This window comes from Colletotrichum destructivum, chromosome 2, assembly GCF_034447905.1.
Source record: "Colletotrichum destructivum chromosome 2, complete sequence".
Classification (NCBI taxonomy): domain Eukaryota; kingdom Fungi; phylum Ascomycota; class Sordariomycetes; order Glomerellales; family Glomerellaceae; genus Colletotrichum; species Colletotrichum destructivum.
Window position 1 is genome coordinate 4,275,088 of NC_085897.1, and position 15,548 is coordinate 4,290,635.

The window sequence follows — 15,548 nt, forward strand, 5'->3', positions numbered from 1 at the left end:
TTCTCCAGATGTTGACTTGCCTCTCGTATCCCGATTTGAAGATTGCGGACTCTTTATCGAGCACCTTTCGCCTCCCCTTTTGTTATGTTATGAATCGCACATGGCGCCACAGGCGTAGGTGGGAAGGGTGCTCCAAGTCTCTCCTGAGTGGTTCTCAGCCTGCTGCCAGACATTGGAGCATGTCTAGTCTGGATCATAAAGCAGAAGAGCCCAACAGAAGAAATCATTGGCGGTTTCTCTCCCTCGAATTTACTCTGTCCAGCCAAAGGTAACCTCGCAAGTAGCTTCAGAAATAGTCCCGTTCTTACGCCGGCTTTCTCTGTTCCGAATAACTCGTCCCTACAGCTCGGGCAAACTTGTGATTTCTTATGGTGAACATGCTGCAGAATTTTTCCTATGTCTTCACTACCTACCTGTCTGCATCTTCTATGGCTTCTTTGTTGGGCCATCAAGGTTCCGACAGTGTTCTACAGCCCCTTGGTCAAAGCGACTTGTCAACAACCATTTTGTTGGAAACAAGGAGGAGGCCGGGCAGACTCTTTCAGACCACACGCGCCATGAAGAAACCCCGTGGGCCCATTGGTGAAATTGCACCGAGCACGAAACGGCGGTACAAAGAGGAAAACCTCGACGAGTTCTGCTACGGGCTCCCCCCTTTCAACAGCGGCCGATAAACTCGGACCATCCGAGTCCTTTATGTCCCTCACGAGACAAAGTGCTTGTTAACTCGGCCCCTGCCAGCCACATCTGGCGGACAAAGTCATCGGAGATGAAACGACCTTGAGAATCGTCCGCCAGTCGAGTCGGACTATATAGTCCATGCCGCACGTCTCCCCATATCCCGTTCCTTACCCCCATCCTCATCATCATCTCATCCATGAGCCAGTCATCCTCGCTACACCAGGTTAGTCCCCGGCACCTTTGGCGTGTGCTGACTATATACTCCTTCAGATGTGAGTTCAAGGCCACTGGGCCCCAGCGCATTGTCAATCACAATGACGTGCTGAATGCTCAACTCCTAAAAGGTAGCTCCCGGCACCCGCCAGCTTCTTCACATCTTCTAAGGCCTCGAGGGCGCAAACCTCTTCAAGTTACCCACCTGGACCACATGGTATGCCTTCCAATCCCCATTTCCACCGCTAATCAACCGCAGAACCCATCAGGCGTCCATAGCCTACTCGATGTCGTCATTTGAGCCAAGGTAAGTGGCATCCGCCTATTTACTGACTTCGGACCAGGTCTAGAGGGCACCACGTGATACTCATATCGTCATGCGCTGGTACGTTCTCCGTCCCCGTTCTGAAACGCTGACCATGGGTTGCTGGACTCCGATGCGGTGTGCCGAACTATGAGTTGCTTTAGGTGATCCCTCCGCCCTGCACAGATATAGGTATTCCACGAAGGCGAGTCGAACGCTACAACGGGTATTTGGACACTGATCTGTGAGTGCTCCTTATTTCACGTAGATCGCTGACTCTAGAACTTCGTACTGCCCTTCATGACTGGATTCTTGGACTACTGCTGCTGCTGCTGGGAACCCGCCTCCCGTCCCGCCAGCAGCTGAATATAGGGGTACTGACGTCGAACGGACTCGATGACACATATGCGACCTGCAGCTTGCCTACCTGTCAATCTCTCACCAGCGGGTTCTTGATCACTAACCGTAGAATTCTCCAAGTTTCCAACACTCCGCAAAGAAGACGCACATGGTGCGTCGAGGTAGGTGCTCCCACCAGGTATCTATCGGCTGATCTATGTGTTAGACCTCGGCGCCGCCGTCAAATACCCCTATGGAAGCCTCTAACGCAAGGTGAGTTTCCCTCCCATTATCTTTCGGCTATTTTACATGATAGTGAATTCAAATGGGATAACTCAAATCAAACATTAAAACAGGGAAGCCTCCTCCTTGCACAATAAGCTCGATCAAGATCAATGGTACTACGACCAGCCACGGCAATCAACCGAGCCAATATAGGAGTTATACTTTCAAGAGCTGGCTGTTGCACGTTGTTCGTTTTTGATGGAATGTTAGCAAGGTGCCGCGAGGGTGTGGTTGAGATAAGGTGCTTTTAGTGGTGATGTGTGTTTAGGGAAACCGACCAGTTGGTCATTTCAACTCGAAGCGGATGATGAGTAGCAAATTCATCCCTGCGTGCAAAAAAAAGTTCTTGTGTGATGGTAGAACGGAATGGCAATCCAGGTTTTGTCTTTTGAGGTAGATCGACCTAATTATACAAAGCGCCAGAAACACAAACCCTTCTCGGCCGTTGCAGACATTAATCGTTTTCGTAATAGGTATCTAGAAGAACTTGCTCTTAAGGCCGCCAAGGACAACGTTTCTCTTCTGCTTGTTCATAAACTTGCCCACATCGTCAGCCCATCCCTGGCTCTGGTTCTGTAAATTATCCATGCTGTCGCTCATGATGTTGAGCCTCTCGGTGCGCTCGTTGAGTTGCCTAGTCAGGTAGTCGCCCCAACCTTCGTTGCTCCCGGCGGCGCCGGTGTTGCTCGGGCCGGCTTGTCCACCAGTGCGTGCGGCCCTCGCTTCTGCCGCTGCGGCTGCGACCATCCGTTTGCTGGGCGGGCGGTTGGGGTCGATGAGCAGGTCGAGGTCGGTCGGAGAGACATGCTGCGTGCCGGAAAGCCACTGCATATTCGAGATGGTAGGTCGCGGGGGCGTGACAAGTTCGGGGTTAATGAGAATATCCGCGCTGACCGGGAGGTCCTTTCCAGTACCCCACACAGACAGGACAGCGACCTCGCTGGGCCCAGTCCAGCCGAAAATGTCACCGGTCTGCGTCACTACGGACGAGATGCTACGGCTGCTGTCGAGCATGGGAAGCGGGGCCTTGCCAATCTCCTTGAGGCCGGGAATAGAGTACGCGCGAGTGGTCCGGTCGCCAAATACGCCGACGATGGCAACCCCATGAAGCTCAAATTCCGTGACACATGCTGCATCGCACAGCATGTCATCGAAAGTTTTGGATGCGCCCTTTGCGCTTGCAGGCTTGAAGATTCGGATCTCGGTTTGTGTCACTAGGTTTTGGTCAGTTTTGATGCCATGAGCAAGCCCAAGTAGCCGACACACTCACCAGCAACAAGGACACCGTGAACCTGCTGTCCGTTCCTAAGCCCTGCAACAACAGGGCCAGTGGCGTGCGCGGGCTTGCCAGAGTCGGCCTGAATAGGACATAGAGCCACGACCTTGCCGTCGAATTGCTGGAACCCAGCAAGTTTGACAGTGTAGCTGTTTCCAGCGGGCAGCAGTTTAAAGGTAGCAACTCGTCCCAGGTTAGTGCCCACGAAGCAGCAGATGCTAGAGTAGTTGTCGCCTTCGAGCGTCATGACGCTAAACTCGATAGCCACCGGCCACTCTTTCCCATGGTTATTACCATGCGATCCCTTTAGGAAGGATGATCTCTTCTCATGCTTGGCAAACTCCGTCATGGATATCTGGAAGATGACCGAGGGGCCTCGAAGGTCGATGACACTGAAAAACCCACCTTCCGATCCAATGCCTACAAACCCAACATCCGAAACGCAGATGGCTGAGATGGGGCCCTGCATCATCTCGTACAGATGCCATGGCTGCAAGCCTTCCTTGAGACCGGGCTCTGCTCTCGAGCTAATATCAGTCAGGGACCCCGGGTTAGGCGGGAGGTCCTGGTGGTGGTCTTTGCCGAAAAATCTGTTGCCGGCCCATCTGTAAAGGACTACCTCGCCGGTACGGGTTCCCACCGCGAACTCGCCCGTGTTTGGTGCCAGATTCATGGCAGTGATGTCGATATCTTCGTAGCGGTCAAGCGCACGTGCGACGTCGACTTGCAACATGGTCGGGTTCTCCATTTCATCGGCATGGCCGGCATCCCAGAGCCGCACCGTGCTGTCGCCATGGGCTACTTGGAAGATGGTGCGACCCTCGTATCTGCGTTTTGGCTTCGCCGCCTCAGCGCCGCCTTTCAGAAGTGGTTCGCCCTGGTTCCTGGTCTCCACCATGCCCAGCCAGCGTCCACGGTCTAGGGTTTGCACAGCAAACTTGTTCACGTATGGGTGAACGAAGGAGATGGACGGGTGCAGTTGGTTCGTCGGGCTAATCGGGTATCCCGAGGGAAAGCTCATGGTCAGAAGCTCGCCAGAAGAGAGGAGCGTCATTACAGCAATGGGATCCTGTGCGCCAGCGAAGTAGGGCGAGGAACGGGGGATAAGTAGAAAATCGGCGACTTGGGCACCAGGAGGCGTTGGCAAGGTGATTTGGCGTTTTCCCTGTAAGTGGTCCTGAAGAACTTGCCATGAGGAGGTGGCATAAATAGGCGTTTGTCCAAGTTCGATGAAGGTAAGCCCCCTTTGGGGAGCATCCGGACTGAGCCCACCGGCGATGAGCAACCCAGTGTCATCCGGATTTTCTTTGCAACACCAGGCGATGCGTACGTATGGCTCCGTGTAGCCGACATGGCCGGCTTTCGGCGATGGCTGGTCAACCTTCATCTCTGTTATGGTCCTGGCCATGATGATTCGGCCATCCTTCGGGTCCCAGAATACCATGCTGCCGTCATCGTGTGCCGTCATGATGAAAGTGCCCGTGGGGTGCCACAAGGCATGCGTCACCCTCGGCTTACGCACCGTGTCCGGTGGCTCTCCTCCTCCACCGGGGGCACCGGGCTGTAGCACATACTCGAAGAACTTGATCGGCTTGTTCTGCTTGAACGAGTAGATGACAACCCCCGTCGTGTACGCAATGAGCATCTGGCCAATGTCTCTCGGATGCAGCGCGATGCTCACCAGCCCAACGACGCGTGCGGTGGGGTCTCTCTCCTTCCAGAAGTTTGGTAGTCGGAACGACCTCGTGATGTTCTCCCTGTCCAAATCATAAGCCAAGACTTCTCCGGTAGCCAGGCCGAGGAAGGCCCAATCGAGCATAGGATCCGTGAGGAGGCAGGCAACATGACCGGGACAGACGAGGCCAGCGATGCGCTTCGCGGTGTCGAGATCCCATATTCCCAGTTCGTTCTTGGCGTCAAGAGAGACGAGCCGGTTGGCGGCGAAGTGGAGCGAGCGAAAGGATGTGCGCCTTGGCGGCTCGATAACCTTGTGGACTCTGCCTTGGCCGAAGACGAAGATTTTGCCAGGGCCGAACTTGGATTCGTTGGTGGCAATTGCGAGGAGCGACTGTATCGGTTCATAGGCTAAGCAGCTGTGGCATTTCCAGTCAGTACGAAGTCTCGGGACGTGATGCCCATCGCGGAACGCCATGGAGTTGACGCGCGTCAACGTGGGGTAGCTCGTGTACTGACCTAACCTGCGAGTTGAGACCATATGCGGACTGATAATCGGGAGCGAAGAGGTCGGGCAGGATTGACGCAGACAGGTCGTTCTGCAGGCCTGTCTGCTTTTGTCGAAGGAAGGCGGCCATGGTCCGAGAGAGCGGTGCAAGTTGGATTTCTGGAGATGTTGTTGGAGGGAGAGAGCCCGGGAGAGGGAGAGCTCTGGGGCAGTCCCGCAACTTTTAGGGCGGCCGAAGGTTCCCGCTTGGCGGGGTGACACTCGCTCGGTGGGCAAAAGTCCAAGACCCTGCAGGCGCGCGACCGAGACCAACGTCATAAGGTTGACCGCCCGGTCCGTGCGCTGTTCCACAACTAACAGCTCCTTCACGTGAACAGTTGATTATGTAATGCACGAAATGCCAACGGCCCCTTCTCCAATTAAGAACATCGTCAATTCGTCTCACTCTCTTCACCAAACTAAAAATAGGGCAGGTACCTTGCGTCGATGTCTCCGGGTTCGACCGCGATCAATGTTCCAGAAAGGGAATGAATCGTTGGGAAACTTCCATGGATCAGACTGATAGCAATTTTCAATAACAATAGCATCATTCGTCTCGACGGGCAAGTCACTCCACCCTCGGGTGATTAACGCACCTTATACGTACCGGTATTCAGACAACATCGCAGGCATGGGTTGCTGTCAATTACATCTGCAGTTTATCTGCAGAAGACTTCTTCTAATTATCTAGTTTTACACTACGGGTATCGATCGCTTTTCAAACAGCGGCTACGACGGCTACAAAAATGACTTTCCACCAAAACTCGACCACGTTCAGACGGATCCAGCGGCGGCCCCCTCCTCAACTCGCTTCTCCTCGTTATGTCCGTGGACAGGGATAGCACTGGTGGCCCTGCAGATATTGTCAGCACGAGTTAAAAGACATCATCATCAGTGTAGGAGAACTCACAGATCATCCTCGCCGGAGAGCTCCTCCAACGTCTTCCTTGCCGTCTCCGGAATCAACAAGGTTGTGAAGAAACCACAAAGCATGAAAAGGGCAAAAATTTGCATGATGTGGTTGAGCCACGGCGTGCTCCATCTCGGGTCCGTCTTGGCACGGGCACTGTCGGCTCCAATGGTCCTGAGCGGTCCAAAGACAACCTGCGCAATAATGGCACCAATCTTGCCCGAGGCGGCGGAAATACCGTGAGAGGTGGACCGATACCTTGTCGGAAAGCACTCTCCAGGGACAATGAATGTCGTCGAGTTGGGACCGGCGTTGAAGAAGAACTGCGCCAGAGTGTACAGGACCATCAGAGCAGTTCCGGACAGGTTCCAGTAGTCGAAGCCGATGACGCAGAAGAGGAGGGTGAGGGTAAAAAAGCCGAAAAGCTGGATGGGCTTGCGTCCGATTGTGTCGACGAGAGCGGCGGAAACCCAGTATCCGGGGACGGCACCGGCACAGACAAGAATCAGGTTGCCGACAGCCGTCTTGTAGTAGATGTGGTACACATCCTTGCCGCCAGACCACCCGATGGCATTGAGGATGATGGCGTTGTTCAACCCGAGGCCGTAGAAGGCGACATCCAGAAAGAACCACGAACCGGCGGTGCCGATAAGAACCTTGGCGTTCTTCCAGACGCTGTAGTGGCGGAAGAAGTCACCCCACGACGCCTTGGGGACTTCGAGCTGCGACTTGGCCTCTTGGCGGGCGACGACGCGGGTGGCCTCGTCAACCTGAGATTCTCCCCACTTGCCCTGCTTGTAATGGTCGACGTCGCCCTCGGCCTTGTGTACGTCATTGTCGACATCAAAGGTGTATCGAGGCGTCTCGGGAATGGTGAGGCGGAAGTAGAGCGCAATGCATCCAGGGACGGCACCGAAACCAATCATTGTTCTCCACATCTTGTCGACGGCCATCAGGCAAGGCTCAGTGGTAGAGCACGCAGCAGGCTTAGCGGCAGTCTCGAGGGATCCCTGGAAACCGGCCGTGACGATGAGGAGCATGATGCCACCAGCAAGCTGGCCAAAACCTTGGTTGGCAAACACGGCATTCATCATGAAGCCTCTCCACTTGGTCGTGGCGAACTCGGAGGTGATGATGGCAGAAAGAGGATAGTCGCCGCCGATTCCGATGCCCTTGGTCCCGGTCAGCCATAGTACGATTGTTACATATCGCTTCGTCACTCACCATGATGATACGCCAGAAAACGATGAGGCCGACGATGGAGACAGAAGGGGAGGCAGACGAGAGAGCCTGGGCGAGGGTGGCGACAATGATGATGATCAGTTCGACACCGTACTATCGTCGGTGTGTGTCAGTCGCACAACTCAATCACACGACAATCTTTTGTCATGGGGCTGCCTACCATCTTCTTGCGGCCGACAATGTCGGCGAGAATACCAAAACCAAGTTGGCCGACAACGGTGCCGGCGGATGTTGCAACCTTGATTGCGGTATCGTGTTCCGCAGGTAGGGTGCCTCCAAAGTACACTATACCCAACATGGAGGTGACGAGGCCAATGGTGAAGATGTCATACTGGAAATGAGGTCAGTCAAACCTGACACAGGTCTGCGTCTGGGAAAAACGTACCGAGTCGGTGAAGAAACCAATGCCGGCGACGACGATGGCACGGACGTGGTACCAGCCGAAAGGCGCCTTGTCAATCTCGGCCAGTGCCAGACGACGGCGTTCGTTGGCGTCAGCGATATGTGCGAAGTCGTTGTTGAAGTTGTGGAAAGCGGCGTTTCCGCCCGAGGTCTTGTTGTTCCTGGCCTCTGCAGCGGTGACGTTGGGCTGGACGTTGGACTCCATGCCCGCGATTTCGGACGACTGAATGACACCGGTCATGATGTTTACTCTGAGCCCCAGAAGAAACGAGTGGCAAGGTTCGACTCCCTAAAGATTGGGAACGGAATCGTTGGACTTGGGTTCCTGCTGGGAAGGATGGGAAGCGCGAGAGGCAGAGAAACTCAATCCGAGGGTGTCTGGGAGGGGGTTTGACTTATATGCCAAACGGGAACAGGCAAGGGGATTACATGCCATCTGAGATGGAAGGCCCTCGCCGTGTTACGTGCATGGAAACGAACACTTCCAGTGGAGGCAGAGAGAGAGAGAGAGATGCGACGACGACTAAGGATGCTAGAAAGACATGGGTTAAGATCAGCCTCCACCTCGGAGACTACGTGCTAGCGTGGTAAACGGAACAGGAGGGGGGGGGGGGGGGGGGGGGGGTGAGGAGTCGTTGTACCGGGCAAGGCGAATGACATGCGACGAAGTTTCTCGAGTTTGGCGGCATCTGTTCTGCGAAAGCGAATCCACCTACAGTAAGTAGATCGAGACCGCGACTATGGAGCCGAGAGGCAGGATACAGGACAGGGCAATCCGGGATGCAGGCGAGGGACCAACAACAACAACAAATTGGAGACGCCGCCGACGAGTCGACGATCGAAGGCAGACGGCCAACGGCCACCGGGGCGATGGATGTAGACAACAGGGATACCTCCTGCGCGGAACAATGGAGGTGTGGCTGGGTGGAACCGTGCTCGGCGTCCAATTCGGCATGGCGCCTGTTTTTCACTTTCTTCCCAGACTTCGTCCTTCGTCCCTATTTGGGCTGAGAATCAGATAATGCATCCCGACTGGCCGCCGCAGACTTTCACTTTTTCGCTCTAACACCGGTAGCGGCACGCTCAAACAAGACGTACGGCTTCATCGGACTTTTTTACGACACCTCCCGACCGCCGTCCGAGCCCAGGAGCAACACCACTTTGTCCCCTACCCACAATGAGAGAGTACCTCGCAACGGCCCGTTCGTGTCAATGTTGATCGTGGGCCAATGGGAAGGCTCACCATGAGAACATGGGCGCGAAATAGCATGGGGGACTGGTCGAATGGAAGGCACGGCGCCGACGATTCGGAGCAGCACTGCTCGAACAGTTTTCGGCATGTCTCTCTCTGCCCCATTCCCAGGACAACCCGGCATGGCATCGAATAACGAATTTGCTGAGTCGATCACACCCCCAGGCAGGGAGGGTCTGGACAAGCTTTGTGGACACGTCCATCAGTACTCTTGGCCACAGCTTAGCAGGCTTGGCCAACCAACAGTTACAACGTCTACCTGTAGCCATCAACTTGGCACTTTGCCTGTTCATCCAAGGTGACAGACAGTCTTCTCCCCCGACTCTGACCTGTTGGTCTATTTAGAGAAGACTGCCAAGGGGCGACAATTGGTCGTTGGCTTCACCGAGCATGCAAGAAGCACGTCGGCACAGTCGAGGGGGGCTAGCCTTTTTCGTCTACCGAACGCCCGGAACGAGACCGATCAATCCCAGCAGCAGCTTGGTACAACGGAGTCCCTGACTGACATGTCCCTTCACACCAAAGGTACATACATGCTCATCAGTTCAGCGTCAGCCCAGGAGCTGCCGACCCATCCGTGGATTCAGCCGGGGGCAGAATCTCAAATGGGCGCGTTTAAAGCCCGCCAATCACGGCGCGGCATTCGAACACGTTGCAGCTGCGCGCCCTGGGCCTAGCAACGATGAGTGATGCCGACAACTTCGAGAATCGACGGGTTCTGTTCTTTCTTCAAGTAGGGAATTTCGAGTTTTAATGGCCTCGGCCAGAACGGCTTTGTGCGTGACGATTGATTACATGTCGTTAACGAGGTGCCTCTCTATGCGGCTCTCAATAACCCCCCTGGTTAGAAGTCCCGCTGCTTGGCACACTTGGCATCGAGAACTTTCATCGTCGGATGCGCCATGATCCCGCTGCCAAGAAGGGAGCCAAGTCCCGGGGCGACGCCCGTCTAGGAATGTCGATATTGCAGAGAATGCAGCTGTCGCGTGCCCAATGTCTCGTTACGGATGGCCCTTCGTGGCGGTTGACGCTCGTTGCCCACGTGCTCTGTTGGCGTTTCCCCGTTGGCGGCTTCGTATGTGGTTTGGTTTATCTTCAAGGGTCAGAGGATGACGGGCGAGCGCCCATACCATGCCATTCCACCGGCACCCTTCCAATTCCCGGGAAGGCCGTTGGAAAGGAAGGGGAAAAAAAAAGGATGCTTCGGCGTAGACAATCATCTGATCAGTCAGTTGCACACATCGAACACATCAGCGTCACGACTTGCCGATCTCCGGGCGATACTTGAATCCTTCAACATTCAATTCAACCTTTTGCCGTCATCTCACAGTTGTGACGACCTCCCCCCCCCCCCCCCCCCCCCCCCCGCAATCTGTCTCGTCCCTCGTCGAAAGGGAGCTGCTCGAGTCCGCCCCCATTTGGGAGGTTGAACTCCTCTCTCGTGCGCGACCCGCCACCCTAACTAGTAGCACCTCAGGTAGGCTAGTCAACGCTCGCGTCTAGAATCAAACGGCTAGACAAGGGTCCAGTTCCAAAAGGACGTGCAGTCGTTCCTGTGGTGGGATCCAGAATGGGGTCTCCTCCATCTGAGCCAATGGGGCCCCGGATTTCGCACACGTGGGTGGAAACATTTGCTGCTCATCGCCAGATATTGCACTTCAATGTCCGCCGCTCCTTGCGGGCGGGGTCACTTCAGATGCAGAGTCATGGTTTATTCGCCTGGGCCGACTGAGAAAAGAGATTCGCGGCGGCTTGCGAAGAACGCCGGCCCAGGACTTTCTTTGCCTGTCTGCGTGTATTTGCCGTGGATCAAATCGGGCCATGAACAAAAGCGTCATCGGTTTCATGGAAGGCGTCGGACGCAACTCAACTGTTACCTGACCTCTGCCAAACTAGCAACAATTCTAGTTTCTCAATTGGCTTCCCAAGTTTTTGTTCTTGTTTGCCTGCTACTTGGACATCTCCGTTGCTCAAAATAGTCGTATGCGAGAAGATGCTAGTAGCCCAGGACAGAAGAATGCAACATATTAAGTCCTTCAAACTCAATGCAGGAGGCATGAGTGTAAGGACTCCGGGTAGTAACGAACGCCGGTCTATCCGCGTGAAGCTGGAGACGCTCGAGGCCGGTTATGAAACGGCAGCATGCCGCATCGTTTTCTCTGCTGCAGCAAATAGCATGTGGTTTCCCGGTGCCTTGGCTCTTACTTGGAAGTGTCGCACTCAGATCGTCGTGCTCAATATGGTAAAAGATAGAGACCTCAAATCTTGGATCCAAATCACCTGAATGGAGTAGATTGGATCACCATTGAATAAGAAAGGTCCTCTTGAAGGTGCGGGCAAAAGTGTGAAAATTGAGTATGAAGTCCACGATGATGATGATGATAATGGCTGTCACTGTCTGGCCGGGCTGATTCTGTCTATCATACATGAACGGATCTGAATTCCAGAAAACCAATTGGATCCCATAATACTTTCCTCCATGTGGCCTTCATGGACCACATCACCGCATTCCAGTGGAGCTGAAGCTTTGATACCATCAATACTTGTGGTGTGGTGTGTGATCTACTGTGATGAAGGTGTCGCTAGGATGATGACGACCCCAAAGGAGCTCAACGAGATAGCCTTTCAAGGAGGGTGAGAGTGTGTGGCTGAACGAGAGCCTCGATACGGTTGTGAAAGCTATTTCTACATTGTTTATTGTTGCCAGCGCGGCTCCTCTGAGCCCTAGGCTTGGATGTATACGTCGATGGACCCGACAAACGAGGACTTCCTGAATAGAAACATGTTTCAAATTAATCTCGAACATCTCGGGCAGCTCCGAGGTCGAGATCCGGATGCCCAGATATCGGAAGTCCATTTTCTGTGATGTCTGCTCACAGTACTATTGCAAAGTAGAATCCGGGTGGCGACTTTCTGTCGGCGAAGGTGAAACTCAACCCGAAGACTCACTTTGTCCGGTCTGCTTCGCGACCAAAACCAAAAGACCCCATGTCAGTTGGACGATTCCAAACCCAAACTACTCAGCCAGCTCGTCACCCGCGCCTTCATCTGGCCCACCATTCCAATGCCGTAGACAAGCCAGATCTTCCATTGAGCAAGAGTCTCTGGGAAATCCGCTTCCTCGGAAAATGCGCTCCCCAAGTATTGGCAGCCGCCAACTTCTCCTCCAAAGACGCGGTTGGTGAAAACCGCGAGGCCCGTGTCTCTACCGAATGGCATTTGGACCTGAACGTGCTGGTGCTCCAACTCGAAGCGCCAGTGCCCTCCGCCGGCGGACCAGAATTCGACGACATGACCCGTCGAGGCCGGGCGGCCGACGACGAAAGCCCGTGCTCCGCGGCCATGCTGGGTTGCCGAGACTCTAACATAATCTCCGCCCTGTTGTGGTTGATGCGACGGGGGGGTGGTGGCTTGTGTCGAGACAAGCTTTTTGCCGTGTTTGAACAGAACGGCTGTGTAGTGCGGGACTCTGCCCCCGACCCGCGACGTGGGCTCCCAGTAGAAGAAGGAAAAGGGTCCGGCGGAGCCGCGGAGGATGCGGAAACCCCAAATGATCTTGAACCAGTTGTCGATGGCCCACAGGTGCAGGTGGCCGCCTACGCCGGAGTACGATAACTCGCGGCCCTTGAACGTCATGTTGCCCCGGACCTGGGCTGCGGGGATGGTGCTGTGCATATGGAGCCCCGACGCCAGCTGCGTAGAGCTGCTGCCCGCCGACGCACGCAAGGCCCCATCCGGGAAGTGTCCCGGGGCCGTGCCAAGTAGCAGAAAGTTGCCGCGGAACTTCGGCGTGCGCACGGCAAAAGTGGAGACACCGACGCCGCTGCCGCCGCCGCCGGCTCCCGCGTCTTTGGGCACGCGGAACTCAAACGCGTGGCTGCTTGACGTCCACGTACTTGCCACGAAATCACCGCAGTCGTAGACCGAGGACGCTTCGACGAAGGCCAGTTCCTGGATCTTGGTCCCGTCGTCCAGGAGGGCGTAGAACTCGACGTGCAGGTTGCCCTGCCCGAAGAAGTAGTAGGAGGCGTCCCGGCCGAGGGACAGGAAGATGCCGCTGGACCCCGTCTCGGACACGCTGTCAAACACCCACTGCTCCCAGGAGGTGGAGTTGATGCCGGACAGCTTGCCCACGGTCGGGTGTTCGTTGGGCGTACGGGGGCCGAAGAGGACATCTCCCGCCACGGTTTCGTAGGCGGTTATCCGGTGCTCTTTGCATCCCTGCGTCCCCAAGGTAGGCGGTTGGCTCGCGCCCTTTCCGTTAAAGGCCTTGACGCCTCAAGACTGGTCGTCCTGCAGGATCAAGGGTTGCTGCTGCAGCAGTTGAGCGGAAGCAGATGCCATGGTCGTGGCAGCTCCGGCGAGCATGAACCCCTTCAAGTTCAACCCGAACATCGTATCAGTGCTTCAATTTCGTCGTGCCTCGGGTGTCTAGCGCAAGCTGACTTGAAAGTGAAACTCAAAACCGGCGGATGAACGAACTCGTGAGGAGGAGAGAGCGAGGTCGCTTGGCAAGGGGCCGCCGCATGTCGTATGCAGATGCAATTGCAATTGCTGAGCGGCCGTAGCCTCGGTGCCGATTATATGCAACGCAATAGGGGAGGGATGGCTTCTTTTGGATTCAACGCTCGAACTCAAAGGCTTGTAGTGTTCACGCGTGCATGTTCTGTATGCTCCAAAGCACCGAAACACGCGTACGGAATTCGAAATGAAAACCTACCTTTTGAGTTCTCATATTCGTTAGTGGATGGGCCCTTGGTGTCACTTTGGACTGTCTGCAGAATGGCCCGTGAATAAATAGCTGCACGATCGGACAATTCGGGGTAGTCGGAAGTTTGCCTCTGAAGCCACCTCGCAAAGCTTGGAATGACTCGGAGATATCGCTGGATCAATCGGGATCCAGGAGTCGTCACGACATGGCGTTTCGGGGAGCGTCTTGATGATGCAAATGCAAGCAAGTTCTGAAGCATAAGTTGTGATAAGTGGTATCGTTGCGGGAGGAGGCAACTCGGAGTGGCTTGAAGATAGCAAACAAGATCGACTTCAGAGCATCATGGGCTCCATTGGTCACCATTCTCTCCCCCCGACATTGCCCGACAGGCAACGGGCCGTCGTCCAGGCCGAAAGCCCTGCCGGGAAGCTCCAGATCGTCACGGACCGACCTGTGCCCAAGCCCGCATTCGACGAGGTCTTGGTCCGCGTTCATGCCGTCGCGGTAAACCCGTCGGACTGGAAGATGACCACGCAGTTCCCGTGCCCCGGTGCCGGGTGCGGCATGGACTTCTCCGGAGTCGTGGTGGCAACCGGACACGGACTCGACCCAGCTTTGGGCATCCGAGTCGGTGACGCTGTAGCCGGTGCTGTCCACGGCGCGAATCCCTTTGACCCGCAAGCCGGCGCCTTTGCCGAGTACACTTGCGCTCTCGCTGACCTCTTATGGAAGATCCCGCGGCCGTGGGATCTCACCGACGCCGCGACAGTCGGGGGCTGCTGTGTGGCTACCGTGGGCCTGGGCTTGTTCGCCGACGACGCACTCGGTCTCCCGTTTGGACTGGACCAATTCGTGGCGGATGGCAAGGCTTCTTTCGTTCTCGTATATGGGGGCAGCACAGCCTCGGGGACCATGGCCATCCAACTGGCAAAACTGTAAGTGGGATATCCCAAGATTTCAAAACGCCACATGGATACTGACTAACCACGATGCAGATGCGGCTACCGAGTAATCGCAACATGCTCGCCTCGAAACGCCGCCATGGTAGAGTCGTACGGAGCGGAGCGCACGTTTGACTACAGTAGTTCCTCTTGCGCCGCGGATATACGCGCGTACACCGAGAACACTCTGCACCATGTGCTGGATACCATCGTTGATCCAAAGTCCATCCTGGTTGCCAACAAGGCGATCGGACGTTCCGGCGGGCGCTATGCCGGGCTCGAAGCCTTGCCGGAAGACGTCCTCGACGGCAGCGGTACAACTCGAAGAATCATCAAGTGGACCTACGTCATGGGCACGAGCATGATCGGGAGAGAGGAAGGGCTCACGGGGCCGTATTACAGCAAGCCGCGGCCGGAAAGGCGTGCCTTTGGCAAATGGTGGTTTCGTACGGTCGTTCAAGACCTCGTGGACAAGGGTTTGCTTCGACCGCATCCTGTGAAGCTGATGGAGGGTGGACTGGAACGTGTTCCCGAGGGTGTTGAGATGCTTCAGAAGAAGCTGGTGAGCGGCGAGAAACTGGTCTATAAAGTTGTTTGATGTGTCCAAAGAATAAGATTCATGATGTTGAACAAAAACAGCTCCTTGTATCATTCTTGGACGTCATAATTTCGTATGAGAAAAAGAAAGACTCGAGGCTCTCATAGAAAATCAGGGACATGAGCATAACTAGCTATTTGGAACGATAAATACCCATCACAGAAGAGAAGCTT

General features: G+C 55.2%; 4 protein-coding genes across 4 annotated transcripts; 1 reads left to right on the forward strand and 3 right to left on the reverse strand.

Annotated features, from left to right (window-relative positions):
- Positions 1-2,177: 2,177 nt before the first annotated feature.
- On the reverse strand, positions 2,178-5,519 carry CDEST_03503 (Putative lethal giant larvae (Lgl)-like domain, WD40/YVTN repeat-like-containing domain superfamily). The gene is made up of 3 exons (XM_062919662.1): positions 5,292-5,519; positions 3,093-5,191; positions 2,178-3,036 (listed from the first exon to the last, which is right to left on the reverse strand). Exons 1-3 carry the CDS (start codon positions 5,408-5,410, stop codon positions 2,300-2,302), a joined length of 2,955 nt encoding a protein of 984 aa, XP_062775713.1. The 5' UTR covers positions 5,411-5,519; the 3' UTR covers positions 2,178-2,299.
- A 441-nt stretch (positions 5,520-5,960) lies between these two features.
- Positions 5,961-8,803, reverse strand: CDEST_03504 (Putative major facilitator, sugar transporter, major facilitator superfamily). The gene is made up of 6 exons (XM_062919663.1): positions 8,515-8,803; positions 7,857-8,445; positions 7,632-7,802; positions 7,454-7,564; positions 6,230-7,401; positions 5,961-6,172 (listed from the first exon to the last, which is right to left on the reverse strand). The coding sequence occupies exons 2-6, from the start codon at positions 8,112-8,114 to the stop codon at positions 6,094-6,096; spliced, it is 1,791 nt and encodes a 596-aa protein (XP_062775714.1). The 5' UTR covers positions 8,115-8,445; positions 8,515-8,803; the 3' UTR covers positions 5,961-6,093.
- A 3,313-nt stretch (positions 8,804-12,116) lies between these two features.
- Positions 12,117-13,860, reverse strand: CDEST_03505 (uncharacterized protein; the record flags this gene model as incomplete). Its single annotated transcript, XM_062919664.1, has 2 exons — positions 12,117-13,394; positions 13,846-13,860. The coding sequence occupies 2 exons, from the start codon at positions 13,858-13,860 to the stop codon at positions 12,117-12,119; spliced, it is 1,293 nt and encodes a 430-aa protein (XP_062775715.1).
- Positions 13,861-14,178: 318 nt separating this feature from the next.
- CDEST_03506 (Putative GroES-like superfamily, alcohol dehydrogenase-like, NAD(P)-binding domain superfamily) lies at positions 14,179-15,375 on the forward strand (the record flags this gene model as incomplete). The annotated part of the gene is made up of 2 exons (XM_062919665.1): positions 14,179-14,771; positions 14,832-15,375. The coding sequence occupies 2 exons, from the start codon at positions 14,179-14,181 to the stop codon at positions 15,373-15,375; spliced, it is 1,137 nt and encodes a 378-aa protein (XP_062775716.1).
- Positions 15,376-15,548: the final 173 nt, after the last annotated feature.

Excerpts from the sequence above, each read along its gene's own strand:
- CDEST_03504 (XM_062919663.1), bottom strand. The coding sequence starts at position 8,114 with ATGACCGGTGTCATTCAGTCGTCCGAAATCGCGGGCATGGAGTCCAAC. Across the intron at positions 7,803-7,856 it reads TTGGTTTCTTCACCGACTCG|TATGACATCTTCACCATTGG; the intron begins GTACGTTTTTCC and ends CCTCATTTCCAG. Across the intron at positions 7,565-7,631 it reads TTGTCGGCCGCAAGAAGATG|TACGGTGTCGAACTGATCAT; the intron begins GTAGGCAGCCCC and ends CACCGACGATAG.
- CDEST_03503 (XM_062919662.1), bottom strand. The coding sequence starts at position 5,410 with ATGGCCGCCTTCCTTCGACAAAAGCAGACAGGCCTGCAGAACGACCTG. Across the intron at positions 5,192-5,291 it reads GGTCTCAACTCGCAGGTTAG|CTGCTTAGCCTATGAACCGA; the intron begins GTCAGTACACGA and ends GAAATGCCACAG. Across the intron at positions 3,037-3,092 it reads TCACGGTGTCCTTGTTGCTG|TGACACAAACCGAGATCCGA; the intron begins GTGAGTGTGTCG and ends ACCAAAACCTAG.